This window comes from Balaenoptera ricei, chromosome 11 (genome assembly GCF_028023285.1).
Source record: "Balaenoptera ricei isolate mBalRic1 chromosome 11, mBalRic1.hap2, whole genome shotgun sequence".
In the NCBI taxonomy this organism is placed as follows: domain Eukaryota; kingdom Metazoa; phylum Chordata; class Mammalia; order Artiodactyla; family Balaenopteridae; genus Balaenoptera; species Balaenoptera ricei.
Window position 1 is genome coordinate 44003022 of NC_082649.1, and position 23379 is coordinate 44026400.

General features: G+C 36.1%; 1 protein-coding gene across 1 annotated transcript in view; it reads right to left on the reverse strand.

The window, feature by feature from the left end:
* Window positions 1-23379, reverse strand: part of COL21A1 (collagen type XXI alpha 1 chain) — a 193059-nt gene that overhangs the window by 117595 nt on the left and 52085 nt on the right. The window contains exons 3-6 of the mRNA XM_059938999.1: window positions 18322-18873; window positions 3734-3902; window positions 3426-3642; window positions 244-417 (exon numbers count right to left, since the gene is read on the reverse strand). Coding sequence (XP_059794982.1) covers window positions 244-417; window positions 3426-3642; window positions 3734-3902; window positions 18322-18873 — 1112 coding nt within the window. The remainder of the gene's footprint in view (window positions 1-243; window positions 418-3425; window positions 3643-3733; window positions 3903-18321; window positions 18874-23379) is intronic.

The following is a 23379-nucleotide window of genomic DNA, read 5'->3' on the forward strand; positions in this document are numbered from 1 at the left end:
TTGATGGTTCATAAGAACACAGAATTCTACCCTGCACCTAGGGGAACAAATTTCTAAGAATTATTATATTAAGTTTGATTTTTCATTTTCATACACACACACAAACACACAATTTCACTAATGAACTGACCACATTTTCATTAAGTCTCTTAAAGGAATTAAGTTAAATACAGTTAAATGGAGTAAATACTATCACCAAAGCTCCATTTTATATAATATGAAAAGCAGATCATTTTTATCCACCTGAACTGTTTCTTCTTTCCCAGAGTATTTTCCAATTTGGGTTTGCCCACTGATGAACATCCCTAAAACTGGATGTAAGGGCTTGCTTTCAATTTGTTGATCATCAATATACAGAGTTACATCTTGTTCGGTTACTAAGAGACGAATTTGATGCCAGCCTTCATCAAATAATGTCTGTAGGAAGAAAATACAGCAGATTCATAAATAGAGCTCCAAACAATCTTTTTGTTTCTTTGTTTCTATTCTGTTGTCATCAAGTGTAAATCCACACCACACAGATTGATTGTACCATATTCTAACTCACCCTGACCCAAGCTGGGTCTCAAAGGCCAACCAGCAATTATTTTAATCCCTAGCTGCATTTCCATTTCACATCCCAAAGTGGCTGTAGCAAAGTATTTACTGAAACAACTCCCTCAAGGTCACAGATAAGTTCCTAGTGTCCCAATCCAAGTGGCTTCTTTCATTCCCTCATTTTATTTACTTCATGGCAACTGTGGACCCTGTAACTAGTCCATCCGCATCTCACTCAGCTTCCGTGATTCAAACCATCTTGGTCACCTTCATTCCTTCTTCTCCAACTGTCCATTCTCTATCTCTTTGAGGGCTCATCTTCCTCAACCTGCCTTTTAATGAGGGCATTCCCTACAGGCCTGTCCTTGACCTTTTCCATTCTCCCCTCGATGATCTCATTCATTCCGACAGTTCAGTTATAACTTTTATGGAATATCTCCCATATCCACATTGACAGCCTGGACCTCTTTCTCACATATGGTACCTATAATTCTAACATTGGCTAGAATAATTTTGCCAGGAGTTTCACAATCTGTCTGACAGAGTATGTAACAAAATGAACTTGAACTATCCCCCAAACTTTCTTCCTCTCCCGATTTCCCTGGGATAATAGTATCCTCAGCTTCTAAACCATACAAGTGCCTTTACCTCTTTCCCCTGCCCTCAGTTGCCATAACAAATAGATGCAAAATTCTATCAAGGATGTGTCTGAAACACGACTCAAATTCACTTCTCCATTGACATTCTCATTGCCATAATTTAGGCTCATAGATGTCCTGCTTTATTTGAATAATGTTCAAACACATCTCAATCCCTACCACTTCCCTCTCCAAGCCAACCTTCTTACCTCTACTAGAATTAATATTATTAATTTCTGTATTCCTAGGACTTAGCCCAATTCCAGGAAAGAGTCAAAAGTATTCTTTACGAAAGAAGAAGGGAAAGAAGGAGAGGAGAGAGCTACTTTGACCATGACACGCCTGTGATCAAGACCTTTTGATGGAATCCCGTCATCCACTGATTGAAATGCAAAACCCTTTGTATGGTTCCCACGTCCATGCAAACTGAGCTTATACCTTTCTAGCTTTTGCTTTCATGTATCTTATACTCCAAACACAGGGGGCACCACATTCTATTCTCTAAATAAAAACCTGCATTTCACTACACATGACTACTCAATAATGAACCATTGACTTCCGTGTCCCTCTCTCTCTCCATCAAAATCCTGTACATCCTTCAAAGTCCAGTCCAAAAACCATCTCATTTATGAAGACTGGCCCACATTTTGTATTAGAATCCACTTTTCCTTACACAGTCCACTAACTTTTCATACTTCTATTAGATACCAGAAGCACTGAATATTCCATTATAAATAAATTCCTTGAAGATTAGAAACATGCCTTATTCATTTGTCATTTCTTACACACAATGTGTCATTTCTAGCACATTGCCTTTAATGAAAATGGTAGACAACAATTTTTTTTTATTAATTTGCTTACCAAATGAAGAAATTGAATAAATGCATAATTTCATGTACAGCCTTGTATATTTCCTAAATTATATAATGTATGATTTGACTATCATAATTACAGTAATAATCAAAATGTAACTGTTTTTATCATGACATCTATAGTCTGAACACATTTGACTTGAAAAATACACTTTTAGTTTATGAATTTTATTAAATATATGCTCCTTTTGGGAATATAAACTGTCCTCCAAAAAATGTGAATTCTGTACATATTTCCTACCTGTATTTAATGTTCTGACAAATATGAATTTATCTCAATATTCTGTAGGACATGGCAGTACAAAATAGACCAACACAGACTTTGAAAGTGACCAGACCTAAATTAAATTCCTGATGTCACCACTTACTAGCCATGTTATTTGGAAAGAGAATTTAATATCCTTGAACTTTGGCTTTTTGTCTTTGAAATGAGAGCAATAGCTTCTTCCCTGGGTGATTATTATAATTAAATGTTCCTGGCACCTAGAAGCAGGCACTCAAAAGTGTTAGTTCCTGCACCCCTTAATCTCATATGAATTAAAAACCAAATTTTCACTAAAAATAGAGTTGCCATATATGATCCAGCAATCCCACTCCTGGACATATATCTGGACAAAACTATAATTCAAAAAGATACATGCAACCCTATGTTCCTAGCAGCACTATTTACAATAGCCAAGACATGGATGCAACCTAAATATCCATTGACAGATGAATGATAAAGAAGATATGGTACATATACACAATAGAATATTACTCAGCCATAAAAAAGAACAAAATAATGCCATTTGCAGCAACATGGATGGACCTAGAGATAGAGATTATCATACTAAGTGAACTAAATAAGACAGAAAAGGACAAATATCATACGATATCACTCATATGTGGAATCTAAAATATGACACAAATGAACTTATCTATGAAACAGAAACAGACTCACAGACACAGAACAGAACTGCGGTTGCCAAGGGGAAAGGGGGGGTGGGAGAGGGATGGGCTGTGAGTTTGGGATTAGTAAATAAAACTATTATGTATAGAATGGATAAACAACAAGGTCCTACTGTATAGCACAGGGAATTGTATTCAATATCCTGTGATAAACCACAATGGAAAAGAATATGAAAAAGAATACGTATATATATGTATAACTGAATCAGTTTTCTGTACAGCAGAAATTAACACCACATTGTAAATCAACTCTACTTCAATTAAAAAAGAAACAAATATTCTTCCTTTGTTCCTTTTAGTCAGTGAGGCAAAATTAAAATATGAAATCAATATTTTTTGTCAGGTTCAAATTATGGCTCTCCTCTCCCAAAACACACAAGCCTGATGGTCATTCCCCGTGAATACCATAATCATACCCAAGCATCTTTACCTTAACTCGAGGGTCAGCAAAGTTGACCAGTTGTGAGCCATTAATGATGCTGGTTGTTGTAAATAATAAAGTTTTATCCACTCCATTTAAGGTAACTGCTATTTGTGGCCTTCCATCAATGGTTAAAATTCTCCATAAATCCCACACTTTCTTGACTTTAAATCTCTGAGTGGAGACAAATACATATGATGGAGGAAGACCTTCTGGGAAAACGTTGCTGGAAAAAGAAGAACATGTATGAGCTTAAAGAATTCTCAACATGTCTACAGAAACATCAAGAAAACGCTGTATCAACACATAACGTTTACCTTGTGAGTTCTGATAAATCAACTTTTGATGTCACTTCATATCCTTTTATCTTTGTTGGTGAAAGCTGAATTCTTTTCTTAGCCTTTTTCTTTACACCCAAGCCTAAAAGAATATCAAACCCCTTCTCATCACGAGCTGCCACTGGAATTCGTGTTGGACAGACAGATTCTATAAAGCAAAAGCAAAAGGGGTAGAAGTTGATTAATCATGCGTTACTTCAACAAAAAGAAAATCAAGGGAGGAATATTAAAGAACATAGAATTACAAAATTTCTATATGCACACAAATGTATGTAAATGTATTTCTGAGAAAACATGCGGGAGTGTATTTGGTATTTGAGAATGAAGTCTCAATTGCCTTCTTTCTCCCTAAAGGGGGATGAAAGAAAACAGAAATGTAAAAGGCACATTTGTTCATGGATTGTTTTAAGGGCAACACTATGCTGAAATTTACACTTCACTATTTTGAATATGAGGCAACCTAACACCTGGCCAGTAGGAGAGGGCTGGAGCAGGATTCGTGATTCTCATCCAAGATTTGCTGGTAGTCACGCACACTTGGATAATGCTCTTAAATTTCTTGGATCTAGGAGATGAATTCTGATTGCTTTCTTGCATTCCCAGGATTTGAGGGGTAAAAAATGTGTGTTGTTCCCAATATCCTTTCCAGTTCTAGCAGTTTATAATCCTACAGTTCAAATATCTTGGTTCTCTCACTCTGGAAAAAAACTTAACTGTAGGTCTTTTCTGTTCATGGAAATTCTTCAAATGGGCCTATTATCTCATCTATGATTAATCAGATTATATATTATATTAATCACATTTATAAATGAATAAAGACTTTTTCCTTAAGAAGAATCATTAAGGTTTGCATTATACAGTCATTTTTTTAAATTTAATTTTATTTTTTTTATACAGCAGGTTCTTATTAGTTATACAGTCATTTATATAAATTATAAAAATGTGATATTCTTTTCAATTCTCTGGGAAACCAGTGTCTCAAATTATGTGGAAAATTTTGTTTGGTTGCAATGCTATTAAACTGTTATACTGTAAGAATGTTGCAATATTTTCAGATTCTTCCAAAGCCATCGTATAACATACACATTGAGCCTGACTGCTTATATTTTATAGAGCAGCTAAGAGAATAAAACAACAAACTCCACTAAATGTACTTTAAGATAATCACTCTCTTACAAAACGTTAAGAAAAGGGAAAAGTATCATATTTGTAAAACAGTAAAAAGTAAGGAGATGAATTTTATTAGCCCAATAATACTGTCATAACTTGTACCATAGAATATTAGAAATTAAATAAAGGTTTGATATAAATAAAATTAGCTGTATTCCTGGGAAGGGAGGGGCATTTTCCTCTTCAGGTCTGAGGATGCTGAGTTTTTGTTTGTTTGTTTGTTTGTTTTTTAAGTAGCTGTACTGAGGTAAATTGATACTCAGTAAACTAAAGTTTACCATCTGATTAGTTTTGACATATGTATACACCTGTAAAACCATCACCACCGACAAGATAACGAACATATGAATCACCCCCAAAAGTTTCCTCATGTTCATTGCAATCTCTGTCTGTCACCATTCACTACCCCACTCCCATCCCCATTCTCAGGCACCACTGATATGCCTTCTGTCACTACAAATAAGTTTGAATTTTGTATAGTTCTATAAAAATGGACGCATATTGTATGTACTCCTTCTTGTCTGGCTTCTTTCATTCAGCATGATTATTTTAGATCCACTCTGGTTGTGTGTTTCAGTAGTTCATTCTTTTTTGCTGCTGATTGTAAGTCTATTGTATGAATACATCACAATTTATCTGCATACTTATTGATGGACATTTGGAACATTAATAGTGGAAATAAAATAAAGGTTTGATATAAATAAAAGTAGATGTGTTCCTGGGAAAGGAGGGGTATTTTCATCTTCAGGTCTGAGGATGCTGAATTTTGAAGGGACCTATTCAATCACATTCTTCTTCCTCTGGGAAGCTTAGAGCCAACTGATGGGAAGATACAGGAACCAGGCAAACAGAAGATGCTGGTTAGAGGTGTGATCCAGTGAGTCTGATGAGACTGTACACTGTAATTAACCACCCCTGCCTGGCAGCCCAGCAGGGCTGATTCAATCCCCACCCACCTCAGGAGCAGGACTGCCTGTTAAGTTCACATATGATCTAAAGAGGAAACGGAACACCAGCTCCACAGACCTGCTGATCCAAAAGGAAGAATGTCTAAGGCACTTTGCCAGCTAGGACCAGCTTCTTTTATCAAACTCCCTTATCCGAAAATGCATCTTCTCATCAGTGGTAAAGAGTGAAAGAAGGTGGGGAGAGATCAGAAAAGTCAATCTACATACTCATTGCAGCATTGGTTTTAATTTTGAAGAATGAGAACCAAAAAGAAATTGCCTGAGTCAAGAAAAAAGCCAATTCAGGTGAATTTTGAGCAGAAGAGTGTCAAATCAGACTTCGCTATTAAACCATCTTTGCATTTTGAAATAATCCTTATTCTGACAAATATTATTCCTTTACTACATTACTGGACTAGTGTTTTATTTAGTAAACCTTTTCACCTCTACTTAAAACTGAGATTTGTTATAATTTTAAAACTTTTTAATATAAAATCAAGATGACTTATTTAAAAAAAAGTCAGTCTGGCTGAAGTCCCTCCACATGAAAACATAAGAAGCAGGGAATAAGTGTCCCAATAATACTGTATGACTGAGTTGAAATCACAAATCAATAAACTAAATTAAATTTTTCCTGTCATTATGATGCAGGGTTTGTTTCTAGCAAGGGGCAGGGTAATATAGAACAATAGGAAGCCTCACTTCAAATGCACTTGATTTAAAACTGCAAAAGAAAGAAGTTCAGCTGAAAAGAAAATGTGTTAAACATTACATCATACGAATATTCAGATTTGAATTGCTCCTCTGATTTGCTTTACAAAAGAGAAGTTATAAGATGTTAAACAAAGAGCTCCAACTGAAGACCAGAACCTGAGGTTTAGACCTCAGCCTCTCTCTTAACCTCTCATGAACCTCTGGCTTCTCATCTGTGAAGTGAGAATAATGATCTCCTTCACAGGGTTTTTTGGGGATCAAATGTGATGATGCATGTAAAAATGCTTTGTAACTTCAAAATAGCATGCAAGTGGGAGGGATAAAGTAAGTATTGTGTTCATCCTTTCTCTTTAATCAAATTTTTGCACGGTATTCTAATCCCCAGAATTGTATAGGAAACAGTGTGGCATGGTTCATGAAATCAGGAATGTAAATTAACAATCACGATACAGCCACATTTTCATTACCATCTAGCACATCTCATTAGGAGAAATGTATTTAGATAATTATATTTTCTTTTTTTTTTTGGCTTTCAATTTTTTTTAATTGTAAAATATTCGTAAAATAAAATTTACCATTTTGACTATTTTTAAGTGTACAATTCATTGCCATTAACTACATTCAAATGTTGTATAACCATCACCACTATTTCCAGAAAAGTTTTATTATTCAGAAATAGAAACTTTATACCCATTAGACCATAACTCCCCATTCCTCTCTCCTCTCAGCCCCTGGTACACCCATATTTTTTTGAAGAAATAATTTTTCTTCCAAATTTGCTCACCTACAAGAATAATAAAATACCCTTACACATGGAAACTGAAAAGTAAAATGTAGATAAAATGCTCAAATACAGTTTGTATGTTTGCATATACCTAGCTATAGGAAACAGATAAAAGAAAGTTTCCATATATAAAAAGCTACTTTGATTACCAACCAACAATTCTTCCACAAACTTCTAGGGAAACAGAGGTCGATAATTAACTTCCCTATTGTGTAGAAAAAAAGAAATCTATGTATAACTATACAAACACATACAGAGAGGGGAATGGAAACTGGAATTAAAAACTGGAACTTGGAAGCTGTCATTTTAAGTACCAGGAAAATCAAATGCTAAGAGAGAGTCAGTTGGGACTTGCTATAACACATATAACAGGTAAGTAGAACAATCTAGATAAAGCAAGTTAGTTTAAAGGAGTGCCTTCAGAAGCAAGAACCAAAAAAAAAACCTCAAAGCCCTAAGTTCACAAATGGTTTCCTACACAGACTACACAGTTATAATTTTATTTGACTCTAATATGTTCAGAGAGTATTCAGAAAAGGAACACTTTCTGGGGTGGAGCACACATTAGTCCACTTATTTTAAACACTGGGGTCCAGTAATAATTTCCTTTCTGTTAAATCCCAGGGCTTAATAGTATAAGTAATTCAGTCTTATTAGGATCATAAAAATGTGTTTTATTTAAAATCCTGCCATGGACAAGAACACAAAAACTGTGTATCTCTTGAGTCTAACCAGGGAAATCACATGTGTCTAGCTACAGCTTTCTACTTGTAAGTTAATATGATAGGGGGACTATCATATTAATTAATAATGAACACATTATTCCAGATCACACCTAGCCTAATTTGTAAGTGCCTACTTAATCCAATTGCAAGATTGTTTGTAAGTCAGCCCTCTGCAGAAGTCACATATTTTACTGACAACTGGGAATTTTATAAGGAGATTTGTGGTCAGAGACCAAAAGTAATTTTAGTGATCCAGACCCGATAATCCAATAAAACATAGTTGTCTATGGTGCCCCTGGTACAGTTTAGGTCTGTGCAAGCCAGCTTCTTTAAACTTTCCTGGATTGAACTTGGTTTTAATGGTAAGGCAAACATGAGTATAGGTGCCAAAGATACACAACCCTCAATGGCGTGCAGTGGCAATTTAAAACATTTGCCTTCCTGAAGGTCTATTATATCACCATGGACTTTAATATCATGTACAAATTCATAAAAAAGGAGGCACATTCACCAAGATTGTGATAACTTAGATTCCACCCCATCATATTGGAAATACACTAAAATAACAATAGCAAATCTGAAATAAATTATCCAAGCAGAAATTCTCTTACTAAAGCCCAACTTCACAAAGTTTCTTTTCTCATCACATGACTGAATGATCTCATTCTCTTTTACCAGCAGGTAATCCCACTGTCTTGAAATATAGGTTGATTTAGAATCCTTCATCAGAGGAAGATGTCTGCCAAACGCATGGCTGACAGTAGGACATAGTAAGTGCAGATTTTTATAACACTCCTTTCAGTGATGAGTCAATGGGATCAATAAACTCCAATTAGCCTTAAGTACAACTTATGCATAAACCAGAAAAGTCAAAATCTTTTTCACCAGTAATTAGCCTCACCAACATAGAATATATTATTTTTCAACACTAAGAAAAAAATATAAGAAATGGAAACCCATCCTTGTCTTAAAAAATAGCTAAGGAGAATACAATTTTAAAGGCTTACAAAATTACAGAATAACTCATCTGGTTTTGCCATTTTTCATTGTAAAACCATTGATTATGTAATGAAATGCTTTTTTTTTTTTTTTGGCTGCATTGGGTCTTTGTTGCTGCTCGTGGGCTTTCTCTAGTTGCGGTGAGCGAGGGCTACTCTTCATTGTGGTGTGCGGGTTTCTCATTGCAGTGGCTTCTCTTATCGTGGAGCATGGGCTCTAGGCACATGGGCTTCAGTAGTTGCAGCACGCGGGCTCAGTAGTGTGGCACACGGGCTTAGTTGCTCTGTGGCATGTGGGATCTTCACAGACTAGGGCTCGAACCCATGTCCTATGCACTGGCAGGTGGATTCTTAACCACTGTGCCACCAGGGAAGTCTGAAATGTTTCTAAGTTATTCTTTCCTCTGACTACATACTATAGACGGAGAAAGGTAGTGTGTCTTGCCTTTACACTTTTCCAGACAATAGTCTGTGTCCAATTCCTGAAACTCATTCTTTACTCCTTTTCTTTTCCATTTTTAATTTGAATGGGAAGAATTTTTGTCAGATATTACATTTATGCATCATTTTAACATACAAACTCTATTTTTTTAAACAAACATCCATGCATCTTAACATGTCCCTCTGCTGCTCTAACATCTAGCATACTGATATTAACGTTCATGAGATGCGGTCTCTCTCACTGACAGGGCTGGCCCTCATAACCAATAGGATATTGTAGAAATGAAGGGGTGTGGCTTCCAAGTCTAGACCATGAAAGATGCTGCAGCTCCCCCTTGCTCTCTTGGACCACTCACTTCGGGGGAAGCCAGCTGCCATGTTGCAAGGATGCTCCAGCAGCTCCTTGGAGACGTCCATGTGACCAGGAACTGAAGCCTCCTGCCAATAGCCAGCACTGACTCGCCAATCTTGTGAGTGAGTCACGTTAAAAGCAGACCCTCTAGCCCCAGTCATGCCTTCAGCGGCCTGCCACCTCAACTGACATCTTGACTGCAATTCCTTGGGAGAACCTGAATCAGGACCATTCAGCCCAGCTTCACCCATGTCCCTGATCCACAGGAACTGTATGAGATAATAAATGTTACTATTATTTAAACTGCAAAAAAATAAAATGAGATAAAATAAGGTCTCTATCACCAAGGTTGGAGTCAGCCACTTAGCCTAGGATTTCACTTCAAGAAAGTGACGTTGACAAAGTCAGGAACCAAACCCGGATCTCATTCTGACTCCAGAGATTGGGCTGGGCCACCATATTCATATGGCCCCAGGTTTAAAGAAAAAACATTCAAGTGCTTTACTTTAATAGACATTGTGCTTACTGAATTTTTTTAAACTTTTTTATTAAGATACAACCTACATTCATTAAAATGACTTAATCTCAAGTATACAATAGTTCAATTGCCACACATGCCTACACTCACATAGCTAGCCCCAGACAAGACACAGAATCTGTCTAACACCTTGAAAGAAACCTCATCATCCTTCACAGAGGATAACCACCACCACCAGAAGCCACCACTGTTATGATTTCTGTCCCCATTGATTAATTTAGTTTTGTCTGTTCTTGAACTTAATATAAATGAACAATGCAGTATCTTTTTTTTAAATTTGACTTCTCTTGCTCAACATAATGCCTGTGGATTTATCCATGGTTTTGCACATAAGAGTGATGTGGTTTTTGTTGATGGTATTGCTCTGTAGTATTCTACTATATGAATTATACTATGATGTACTTATATCCATTTTTCTGTGGGCAATCATTTGAGTTGTTTCCAGTTTGGGGTTATTTTAAATAAAGCTGCTATAAACATTCTTGAATAGTCTTTTGGTGAACATATGAACTTATTTCTCATAGTTAAATATCTAGGATAGAATTACTGTTTCATAAGATAGCAGTACATTTGCCCTAATAGATAATGTCAAAGACTTTCGCAAAGTGGTTGTACCAATTTTCACTCCTACTGGCATGCCAACTGTCACTTAAAAAGGATGAAGCTCTTGTGAGCATAAAATAGGTAATTAGGTGATAGCTATTATACATCATATTTTAGAGAGAGAGAAAGGATGGGAGAATGAGCATTTTATACAAGCTTTACATATTCCTAAGAAAATTATTGTGAATGTTTTCTTGTTTGTTCCTTTCCTAGAAATAATTAACTTATACAGCTGCATCTAGATCCAATCATAAACACTGAGAGAAAAGTCTGTATGCTATAATTTGTATATTTTCTGAATCATGCCATAGTCATCCTACTTTTTCCAATTTAATACCCAAACATTGCTTTTCACATAAAATATAAACATATCATATTCCTTTATTTGAAACATAGCTCTAGCCTCTCTAATTAAATGAATGGAAAATTCATATTTTGGGATATACTACAAGCCCTTGACAATGTAGGTTTTCACCAATTCAGATTAGATTTAAATTCTTTTAATCTACAGATAGAATACAAAGCTATTGAATATTCTATGAGGTTTAATGAAATATTATACTCCATCATATCCCATCTGCCAAACTTCACCCCACCTCCCACCTCACATTTTTCCATGTCCCATCTCTGTGGTTGTGAATTCAAGCATATGTGTACCAATAGTGGAGAGGCAGAAGGGAAGAATATGAGTTTCATGTGAGGGCAGACAAATTAATCACATACATGTTATGAAATCATGTAAGCTAAAATACTCACTACCTCCAAAAACAACTCAGTTGTCCTGGCCATGGCACCTGATATGTGTACCTTTACCTTTTATGTCTTCTACTGAAATGCAAGTTAAACTGAGTAGGGTAGAGTAATATACCAGGCCATTATTACAAAGTATTATAAGACTTAAATTAGATAATCAAATTATCCAGCAATCACCAAGCAAAGAGTCATAGAAAATATGAGTAATTTTCGGTGAGAGAAAAAGAAATTCAGAAGTCCTGAACATCATTCCAAGTTAAAGTGCATCATGGTGGAAAGCACTGGAGGGAAAAAAGTCCCTAAGTTTTTTGGAATGAAAGACACCAAAGTTCCACTTGGGCAAGTGGTATCCCTCTCTCTCTCCCTCCCTCTCTCTCTCTCTCTCTCTATCTATCTCTATCTCTTCATCTTTCTATCTCTCTGTCTCTCAAGATATGGCTACATTTGCACAGCTAATTGCTAATTCTGACCTCTGGTCCCTCTTGGGTCAACACCTATACTCTTTTAAGAAATAGATAAGTTTCCTGCTTCATCCAAAAGTCAAGATAGTGGAAAATGGAACAGTAAGAATACACAGGCAGTTTTCTAGGGCCTGCTCTTTTAACTACCCACACCTGTGCACAGGCAAGTTCAGCTCACCTGAATCAAAATATGGGCCTTGAAACCCCATCATTCAAGCCACAAGCTGTTGGAAGCCCTTGAAGACACCTAAGGAAGGTATCTTCCAGAGAACAAGGGGAAATTACTTTCTTTTCCCTCCTCATTCTGTTGCACCAAGCCCATGCCTGGTTGACTCATAAAAGAACAGAGAAGCAAAGTCAGCAAGATGGCAGAATAGAAAGTCCCAACCCACATTCCCCCACTGAAACACAGATTGGACCAAAATACCTTTGTGAGATTCTGGTTAGGAAGCTGAAGTTCCCCAGGTGAGCACAAAGCCAAGAACAGCCTCAATGAAACAGGTAATTAAGAATAATTTCACCTTACCCACATCAGTCCCTCTCCAAGCTGACACAAATAAGTGCCAGGAGAGATGCCCTAGCTTGTAATGACTCCCACAGGAGGGAAAAAGAAAAGGGGAGCATGCATCCAGTGCTCCAGCTTTCAGCTTGTCTTGCCTCATTTGCAGCACTGAAGGAACCAGAATCATTTGGATACTGGACTGCTGAGAACAAATAAAAGTGGGAGGGTGGCTTGTTGTGGCTGGCATGGCTCAGCATGATCAAGAGAAGACACACAACCTGAGACTTCTCCCTCAGAAAGAGAAAAGAGTGGAGCATGTATTCAGCATTCTAGATTTTCAAAGGGCTACCTGAAGGAATGATACTGGTCTTGCCTGACTAAGGGTGGTGACAGGGAACCAGCATACCTGGACATGTGGACTGAGAACAAAGGAGTGGGAAACTTGTGGTTAGAAAACTAGAGAACTTGAAGTATTACAGACAGACACCAAAGGGACAGACACCAAAGGGAGTGAAAGATTATGAGCTCCTGAAAAAGAAACCAGTCTCTCTAATTAATGAATTGCTCACACAATTACAGAGAAATCACATCTCTCCAAAAAAGGTTTCAGAATCTCTAGCCAGAGTGATTGCTGTGGGATTTCCCCTGTGCAAAGCCAGTTGGTAAAGACTGGGAGACATAACGGTTTTTTCAAATGTGTGAATCTTGAAACAAACTATGAGACACATGACCCAATCAAAGGAACAAAATAACTCTCCAGATACTGACCCTAAAGAAAGGGAGGTATATTATCTGACAAAGAATTCAAAATAGACATCATAGGATGTTCTATGAGCTCAAGAAAATGATGCATCAACAAAGTGAGAAAAAAGACAGAAAATGTAAAGGAGAACCAAACAAATTTTTGGAGCAGAAAATAATAATTGAACTGGAAAATTGACTAGAGGGGTTCAAAATCAGCCTTGATCAAGTAGAAGAAAGAATCAGCAGACTTGAAGACAGGTCCTTTGAAATTATCCAGGCAAAATTTTAAAGAATGACAAAGATTGAAGACAGCCTAAATGTCTTATGCCCACCATCAAGTAGACCAATATATAGATTATGGGAGCTGCAGAAGAAGAAGAAAGAAAGAAGCAAGCTTGTTTAAAGAAATAATAGCCAAAAACTTTTCAAATCTAGGAAAGGAAATGGACATGCAGATTAAAGAACTCAAAGATATCCACATCAAGACACATTATAATCAAATTGTCGAAAACCAAAGACAAAGAGAGAACTTTGAAAGCAGCAAGACAAAAGCAACTCACTATGTACAGGGCACCCCATGACACAATCACCAGATTTCTGAGTAGAAATCTCACAGGTCACAAGGGAACAGGATAATATATTCAAAGTGCTCAAAGAAAAAAAACTGCCACCCAAAAATACTATATCTGGCAAAACTGTCCTTCAAAATAGAAAGAGAAATAAACACTTTCCCAGATTTAAAAAAGCTGAGGAAGTTTATTACCACTAGACCTGCCTTATAAGAAATACTAAGGAAGTCCTTCAAATTGAAAGGAAAGAATATTAAACAGCAACACAGAAGCACTGGAAAGTATAAAACTTGTTGATAAAAGTAAATATAGAGACAAACTCAAGAATACTGTAATACTGTAACAGTGGTATTTAAATCACTTTTAATTTTGATACAGAATTTAAAAGACTAAAGTATAAACTATAACTGTGAAATTGTATTAATGGATACACAATATAAAAGGATGTGATTTGTGGCATCAATTAGAAAGTGTAAAGAGGACAGGAATAAGCAAAAATACAGAGCATTTGAAGTTATCAACTTAAAATAGATTGATATAACTATATGATGTTTTATGTAACCCCCATAGTAACCACAAAGAAAATACCTATAGAAGATATGCAAAAGTATATTTAAAAGGAAACAAAGCATGTCACTACAAAAAAAATCAATGAAACACAGAAGACAGCAAGAGAGAAAAGAGTGACAAAAAAAAGCTGTCAGAAAACAATAAATGACAGTATTAAATCCTTCCTTATCAGAAATTACTTCAGATGTGAATTGATTAAAATCCCCAATAAAAGGCATAGAGTAGCTAAATGGATTTAAAAAAAAACGACAAGATCTACACTATCTGCAAGAAATTTACTTTAGAATTAAGGACACACACAGGATAAAAGCAAAGGGATGGAATAAGATACTCCATACAAATGCTAACCAAAAGAGAGCAAAGGTGGTGACACTTATATTAGTCAAAAACTGTCAAAAGAGACAAAGAAGGACATTAAACAATGAAAAATGGTCAATTCACCAGCAAAACATAACAATTATAAATACATATGCACTCTACATTACAGCATCCAAATATATGAGGCAAACGTTGACAAAACTGAAAGGATAAATAAGGATAAATAGACAGCAACACAATAATAGTAAGGGACTTCAATGCTCCACTTTTAATAATGGATAGAACATCCAGACAGAAGATCTGTCAGGAAACAGATCTGGAAACAGAGAATTTGAACAACACTATAGACCAAATGGATCTAACAGACATATAGAACAGCGACCCACCGCCACTCCCCACCACCACAGCAGCAGAATACATATTCTTCTCAAGCACAAATGAAACTTCTCCAGGATAGATAACATGTTAGGTCAAAAAAAAAAAACAAGTCTTAACAAATTTAAGAAGATTGAAATCGTACCAGGTATATGTTCCAACCAAAATGGAATGAAACTAGAAATTAATGTCAGGAAGAAAACTGGAAAATTCACAAATATGTGGAAATTAAACAATATGCTCTTGAACAATCATTATGTCAAAGGGGATATTAGAAATTATCTTGAGATAAACAAAAACTAAAACACAACATACCAAAACTTATGGGATGCTGCAAAAGCAGCACTAAAAAGGAAATTCATAGCAATAAAAATCTACATTAAAAAATAATAAAGATCTCAAATAAACAGCCTAACTTTACAAGTCAAAGAACTAAGAAAGAACAAACTAAGCCCAAATTAGAAGAAAGACTCTCAGATAAACAAAGAAATCATTGTGCATCACTCTTAAGTGGTCCTGAAATAAGGAGTGTATTGCAGAATACACCTCCGAGGAAACAGTAGGTCCATGAAGATGAAATAATCCATGTGGGAACAAAGAGGTGTATAATATTTTGTACATCATGGATCAACCACAGTACAGTATAAAAGGGAACGATATTAGGAAATAGTAATCCTATATGCTAAACACCTCAAAGTAGAAGTTAACTATTTGTCCGAAAAAAAAAAATGAATTTGTTAAATAATCAAACACAAATTACATGATTTGAAGCAGCTGCAATACAGCAATGCATTAATTTAGTGCATTAATCATAATCTAATACAGTACAAAAAGTCAAGTGCAAAAAAGCCCATATCTTCCACAAGTACAATTTCAAAAAGTACATTTTAAAAGATGTCTATTGTACAGTGAATATGTGAACTGAATAGACACAGACATTACTTACATTCTTTTTCTGAGTGTAGATGAAGAAATATTTGGCAAGATTTCGAATTTGAATTTTTTTTTTTTACAGATCATACATTTTGGCTGAAAGAATTTATACCCGTTTTCACACAGCAACTCTTTCATGTGTATTTTAAAATTTTTATATAGAGAGAATGCATTTACCAAAATACAGATCTACAGGAAAAGTCTCTGAAGCAAATACTAAACATATTTAATCAAATTTATATTTTAGGATTAAGATGAATGGTAAGTGGGACTTCCCTGGTGGCTCAGTGGTTAAGAATCCGCCTGCCAATGCAGGGGACACAGGTTCGAGCCCTGGCCCCAGAAGATCCCACATGCCATGGAGCAACTAAGCCCGTGCGCCACACTACTGAGCCTGTGCTCTAGAGCCTGCAAGCCACAACTACTGAGCCCATGAGCCACAACTACTGAAGCCCGCACACCTGGAGCCCATGCTCCTCAACAAGAGAAGCTACCACAACGCAACGAAGAGTAGCCCCTGCTCACCGCAACCTGAGAAAGCCCGTGCGCAGCAACAAAGACTCAACGCAGCCATAAATAAATAAATAAATAAATTTATAAAAAAAGAAAAAAGATGAATGGTAAGTGAAATTTCACCATGAAAAGTCTATTTTAATAATGAAATATACCTAGCTTCAAAACCAAAGAATTCTAACAACATATTAAAAATATAAATCCCTTTGACCTGTTCAACACAACAAAAGTCAACACAGTCTTACTGTTAGAGATTCATAAAATGAATAACTGTAATGACCATTTGTACTTACTTGTTAGTACCTTTTTTAAAGTTTTATTAAAGAAATGCTTAATAATCTTCTATGCTTTTTTTTCTCTTTGTTTTGAAGTAGTTGTTTAATATTTCCATGTTTTTTAAAAGAAATAATCCAAAAAGCTTTAAAATGTTTTTCTCTACCATACCCCCCAAATATGAAGAAAATGAAGGAATTGATTTGTTTTCTAAGCCACAATCATTTAGAAATTTTTCTATCAAATGTGAACCAAACTATTTGTGTATTATTTTGTAGGTAAACTGGGACAAAAGCATTTCCATCTACATGAACATTATTTTTAGGTATACAGTATATTAAATGCCTATAATATTAAAAATAAAAGATATGAATAAATTATTCTTCCCCAAAAATAATGTGAACACAAGCATGTCTATACACTAACAGGATTAATGTTTACCAAAAACTGGAACTTTCCCATGGGAACCTATCATACACATGAAGTCAGATTTTATGAAATGATATAAACATAATTAATAGACTGGTAAGTACTGTATTTTCAAATGTTCCCTCACTGCTGGTGGGAGTTTAAGTTTTTCTCAAGTGGAATTTTTAACATTCTTCCAAAGTTTTAAAAATGTTAGTAATTTGATCTTTGTTTTCTGAAGAAATGATGAGAGATTCCCATTGAGAATTAGATAGAGGAATATTCACTGTTATTTGTATTAGAAAAACTTAGAAATAAACCAAACATACAAAAATGGAGAAATTATTAAATAGATTATCTTAAAAGATTGTCCACTCATATTAATAGAGTATTAAAATTATATACACAATAAGAGTATAAATAATACGAAAATAGAGTATGAAATTATATATACAATATTATCTTTATTTAGGCACATGAATAAACTCTCAGACACACTGAAATCAAAAAAGGAAAAGATTAGGATGAAAAAGACAAAAACTTGTCAACAGGAGCGATGTGATCATGTGTGGTTTACATATATTTTTATTATTTAGGTGTTTTATTTTCTACCATCTCCACAATAAACATATTGTAATTGAAAGGAAAACACAAAATATTATATTTTCCAACTGTAGATTTTATAAGAAAACAATTGTTTCTAAAAACAAAATTTATCCAGAAAAATATAACACAAAAATGTATGCTCACCTCATTTCTAACTTAAATAATTTGACATTAAATATAACCATCTTTCCCAGTTCCCAAATGAACAGGTTATACCAAAATGTAAGAAAGCATCATTATTACTTGTTTCCACATTATATTAAGGCTTACCTTCACAAAGTTTCTGCTTCATCACCTCCCTTATTTTGGATATTGCAATATAGTCTTCCACATAAAACACATAAGTAGATGAAGGCTTGTTGGCAATAGCTCTAAGTTCTGCCTCTTCTGTTTCTGAACCAACACCGATGGCAAATAATGTTATTTTACTGTCTCTTGCTGCTTCTGCCACATCCTTGACTTCATCTTGGGATTTACCATCTGTAAGGACTACTGCTATCTTAGTCAGCAATCGTGAAGACTTGGCAAAAAGGTAATCAAGGGCAAACTGGATGGCCTTTCCAGTCTTTGTGTTTCCTCCCAAGTAGTGTATGGACTCCACGGCTGCCATCAAATTCTCTCCTGATTCATGGCTCCCAAGGGGAATCTCCAGGATGGGGTAGTCACTATACTGAACCACTCCAACCTGAATAAACTTTGGTCCTATGTCAAAGTTTTTTGTGATATTGACAAGCCACTTTTTCACTATTTCAAAGTTTTCTGGGCCCACACTGTAAGAGCCATCCAAGATGAAAACTAAATCTGTTGGAGCAGTACGACAACCTAAGTGAAAAAGAAAACCATCAGAGTATATGTGTTACATAAAAAACAAAAATTAGAGGCTTTAAATGCATGAATTTTTAATTAACCAGACAGGGGGAATCCTTTCACATGTATATACATAAAGTTGCCACAATGTATAGTTCAACTATCTTATAATTTTATATGTCAATTATACCTCAATAATGCTCAATTTTTTAAAAAAAGATAATAGTAACTAGTTCATAAGAGCTTTGTAAAGATTAACTATGATACACTGCCTAGCTTATGAAAATACTTTATAAATGAGGGCTATGATTTTTGTTGATATTTTTTAATTAGCTTGTCTTAATTTAAATATTAATGATTCAGCTTTAAAAATAGGGAATAGGGACTTCCCTGGTGGTCCAGTGGTTAAGACTCTGCACTTCCACTGCAGGGGGTACGGGTTTGACCCCTGGTCCGGGAACTAAGGTCCCACATGCTGCACCATGTGGCCAAATAAAAAAAAAATAAAAATAGGGAATAAAAAATGGATGCTGTATATGAATATGATATCTAGATACCTCTTTGTAGGGGCAGGTATTACTATAAAGCAACATTTTATTGTATTTCTCCACTGAATAAATGAAAACACAAAAAATTTTAATAAATGAATGATTTTCAGCTATAGACTAACATCATTGTTTTAAGTTATCAGTGAAATATGTTTAGTTTAATGCTAACCTGAAATATTTACAAAAATTTATATAAACCAATGAATGGGGGGAAGAAATTAAAAACAAACTTTCTGCCATCTTCAGGACTGAAGTAACCAGCAAAGATCCACCTTCTTGATATAGTTGAGAAAATGTAAATGAACCAAGATTACGAAAGCAGTCACTCTTGCACTACATGCAAGATGAATGTTTAAAGGTCTGATTGCTCATCTTCAGTCACAAATGTAGCCAAAAGAATAGCTCGTGTGAAGTGAATCTATGTTCAAGGGCATAAAGCTATTCCTTTCTCTGTAAAGATTCTTGTTTCAAGATACCAGGAAACATGTGATCAGCACATCTTAGAGTTCTACCAGGAAAAAAAAAAAAGACTATCTGTGGTGTAAGTTATACCCAGGCAAGTTTTAAGCACGTGTGAAAAGAAAAAAATATCTTCTTTGTAGCCACTATGGAAAACAGTAAGGAGGTTCCTCAAAAAACTTAAAATAGTGTTGCCATATGATCTAGCAATCCCACTGGGCATATATCTGGACAAAACTATAATTCAAAAAGATACATGCACCCTTATGTTCATAGCAGCACTATTCACAATAGCCAAGACATGGAAAAAACCTAAATGTCCATCAACAGATGAATGGATAAAGAAGATGTGGTTCATACATACAATGGAATATTACTCAGCCATTAAAAAGAATAAAATAATGCCATTTGCAGCAACATGCATGGACCTAGAGATTATCACACTAAGTGAAGTAAGTCAGAAGGAGAAAGACAAATACCATATGATATCAGTTATATGTGGAATCTAAAATATGGCACAAATGAGCTTATCTACGAAACAGAAACAGACTCACAGACATAGAGAACAGACCTGTGGTTGCCAAGGGGAAAGGGGGGTGGGGGAGGGATGGGCTGGGAGTTTGTGCTTAGTAAATACAAACTATTATGTATAGAATGGATAAACAACATGGTCCTACTGTATCGCACAGAGAACTATATTCAATATCCTATGATAAACTTTAATGGAAAAGAATATAAAAAAGAATGTATACATATTTATAGCTGAATCATTTTGCTGTACAGCAGAAACTATCACAACATTGTAAATCAACTATACTTCAATTAAAAAAAAGATTTCCTTAACTCTCTTTTCCACAGTACACAACATGCTTCTAACCCTATCTCATTCTTTCAGTAGGTATATATTGAATACCTGTTCTGTCCTTGATATCATGCTAGGTACTGGCTTCAAACATACTTGAGATATCTCAAAAAGCTCCCAGCCTAGTTAAGATGGACAACTGGTTGGTTAGAGAAAGTACAAATAATTATGATAACATTGAGGAGAGGGTGGCAACCTAACTATGTCAAGCCAGGGGTAGTTTTATTGGAAGGCTGAGATCAGAAAGCAGAGTTTTAACCAGGTCAAGAGGACGACATTCTAATCAGAGGGAGCAGCAAGTGCAAAGGTCCAGAGGTGAGAGACAGACACAGCCCCAAAGACAAACTGGTTTGTTTGGGTAATTCCAATGGTTTTGAAACTGCACTCCTTCTCTGGTAGGACTTGAACCCACCCACACCTCAGAGTGGGACTTGAACCCGTGATCCCTGACTAGGAGGGGACTCGAAACCACTGTCTTTGGATTAAAACCACTCACCTGGGGTCAGGACTTACTGAAGCTCAGGTTCTTCTGTCTCCTCACAGAAGAAATTCAGCGTGAGGCAAAGTGGAAGGCAAAGAGTGAGTTTATTAGCATAGGACGCTTGTGAGAGATAAGCGGGCAGGCAAGGGAGTGCAACCCCAGGAACAAAGAGCCCCAGGAACAAAGAGGGCTACGTTTTTATAATCAAAGAAAAAGTGGGGAGGGGAGAAGACCACCTTCTTCCTCTTTCTTGGGCAGATGTCAAGACTCATATCACTAGTTCCTCCTTTGGCCCTATACGGTCTAACCAGGTCTAACTGCCATGGCACTATTTAAATCATATGTATATTAGCAAAAGGGTGGTGACATATACTAAAATATGGTAATTCATCTCAGGTTTGGGTATAATATCCCCTTTCACCTGGTTTCTTTCCCTTTTCACCTCTATTTCTGTCTTGGTTACATGCAGAAACGCTACTCTGCAAGGACTATTAACTCCCTGACTTCATGTAATAAGATTCAGAGCCCATATCTATTGTCTTGTATTTTAACTATCAGAGTTTGTGGCTTGAGTGTGCCTGGCACTTGGATGCACCTGGTCTTCCTTCAAGGTAGGGTAGATTGTTGCTAGGTTACTGGATATTTTTCTTGAGTGGTCATTAGCTTACAATGGTCTCCCAAACTCCCTTAAAATTCCCTTTCTGTCTTTAATCCCCTAGTGGGATTTCTAAACTGACTATTTAATTATCCTACTCTATCTCTATCAGTTTGAAGTGGCCAACAGGAAGGAACAGCTGTACTTGCTGCCTTCTTCTCTAACTTCTGCACTCAAAGCAGCCAAAATACTACATGGGACAAGGATCCCATGTCCTTGGACATGATGAGTTAGAAGAGGATGAGGTGAGTCAAGGTAATGAGATAACAAATTTTACATCCTGTGGTTTTACCCAGGTTAATGGTCTCCCTTAAGTAGTGTTTGGATGCCCAATTTAAAGTTAATAAGGATGGTTTATTTTCTGTATATATTGCAAATAAGATATTATAATTGCAAAGATCGGTATCGGAGAAAAAAATGTTTGGTGACAATTAGTATTTTTGCAACTCCTTGGAGTAAGTCAATCAATCAACCAACCTCTCCCTCTCTTCACCTCCCTCACTTCCTCCTTTCCTCTCCTTCCTTTCCATTCTTTTCCTTATCTTTGTCCACTTACATATTTGGGAGGATGACAAAGCTCCCATGAAGAGGCCTCAATTTCACCATTATCTCAACTCACTTATCACAGTAACTAGCAGAAGTAAACACTATTGTCAGGTGAACACGTATCACAGTCAAGAAGTTCCCCCCCTCCCAAAAAAAAAAAATTGCCAAAACATGGGTTTGTCTCACAAATATAACTGTGATTATAACACCATCTTAAGATGCTATAGGTCAGATGGTGTCTCAGTGCAGGGGGTGTGAGGGACACTATTCCAACAACCTCTGTCATGGTGACCACTGCCAGACATCGGGGTAGGGAAGGCAGAAATGGGATTCTGCCCAAAGGCATATTTTCTAACCCAAGGGAATGAAGTTTTCCTGTTATTTTTGGAAGCTGAACAGGGATGACAGGGTTATGCTTTTATTGGGGTTTTGTGGGAGAGACAAAAGGACAGGAAGGTTGTGTTTGCAGGACTCTTCGAGGTTGCCCTTCCTCGATGCTATGAGGCTCACTATTGCCTGGACCTGCGAGTGTTTGTGTATCACTCGATTCGTGGTTACAAATTCTTACAGGGTTATTCTTGGCCCTTTCTACCCCTTTCCAGAGCCATGGGGCATATATTTCATAACTGCAAGGTTAGCCAAGAGCATGCACACAAAAGCAAGTACTGCCATTTATAAACCCCAGACAAAATACCACTCCAAGAAACCTCCTCCTCAGAGAGGTGAATCACCAGTGTCATAGAAAAGGAATGCACTGAGGATGAAAAGAAGTGTTCAAATACTAGTTACAGCTCCAACCAGATGTATGACACTATGCAAGGCCCATACATTTTATGCTTCTCTTTTCCCACTCAAAAAACAAAGAGTATCTACCCCATAAAGTGCTTGGGTGGATTAAACTATAGAAGGGTTATGCAAACATTAAATATTATATTTTTTAAAAATTTTAAGCCAAATTGAATCAGATTGT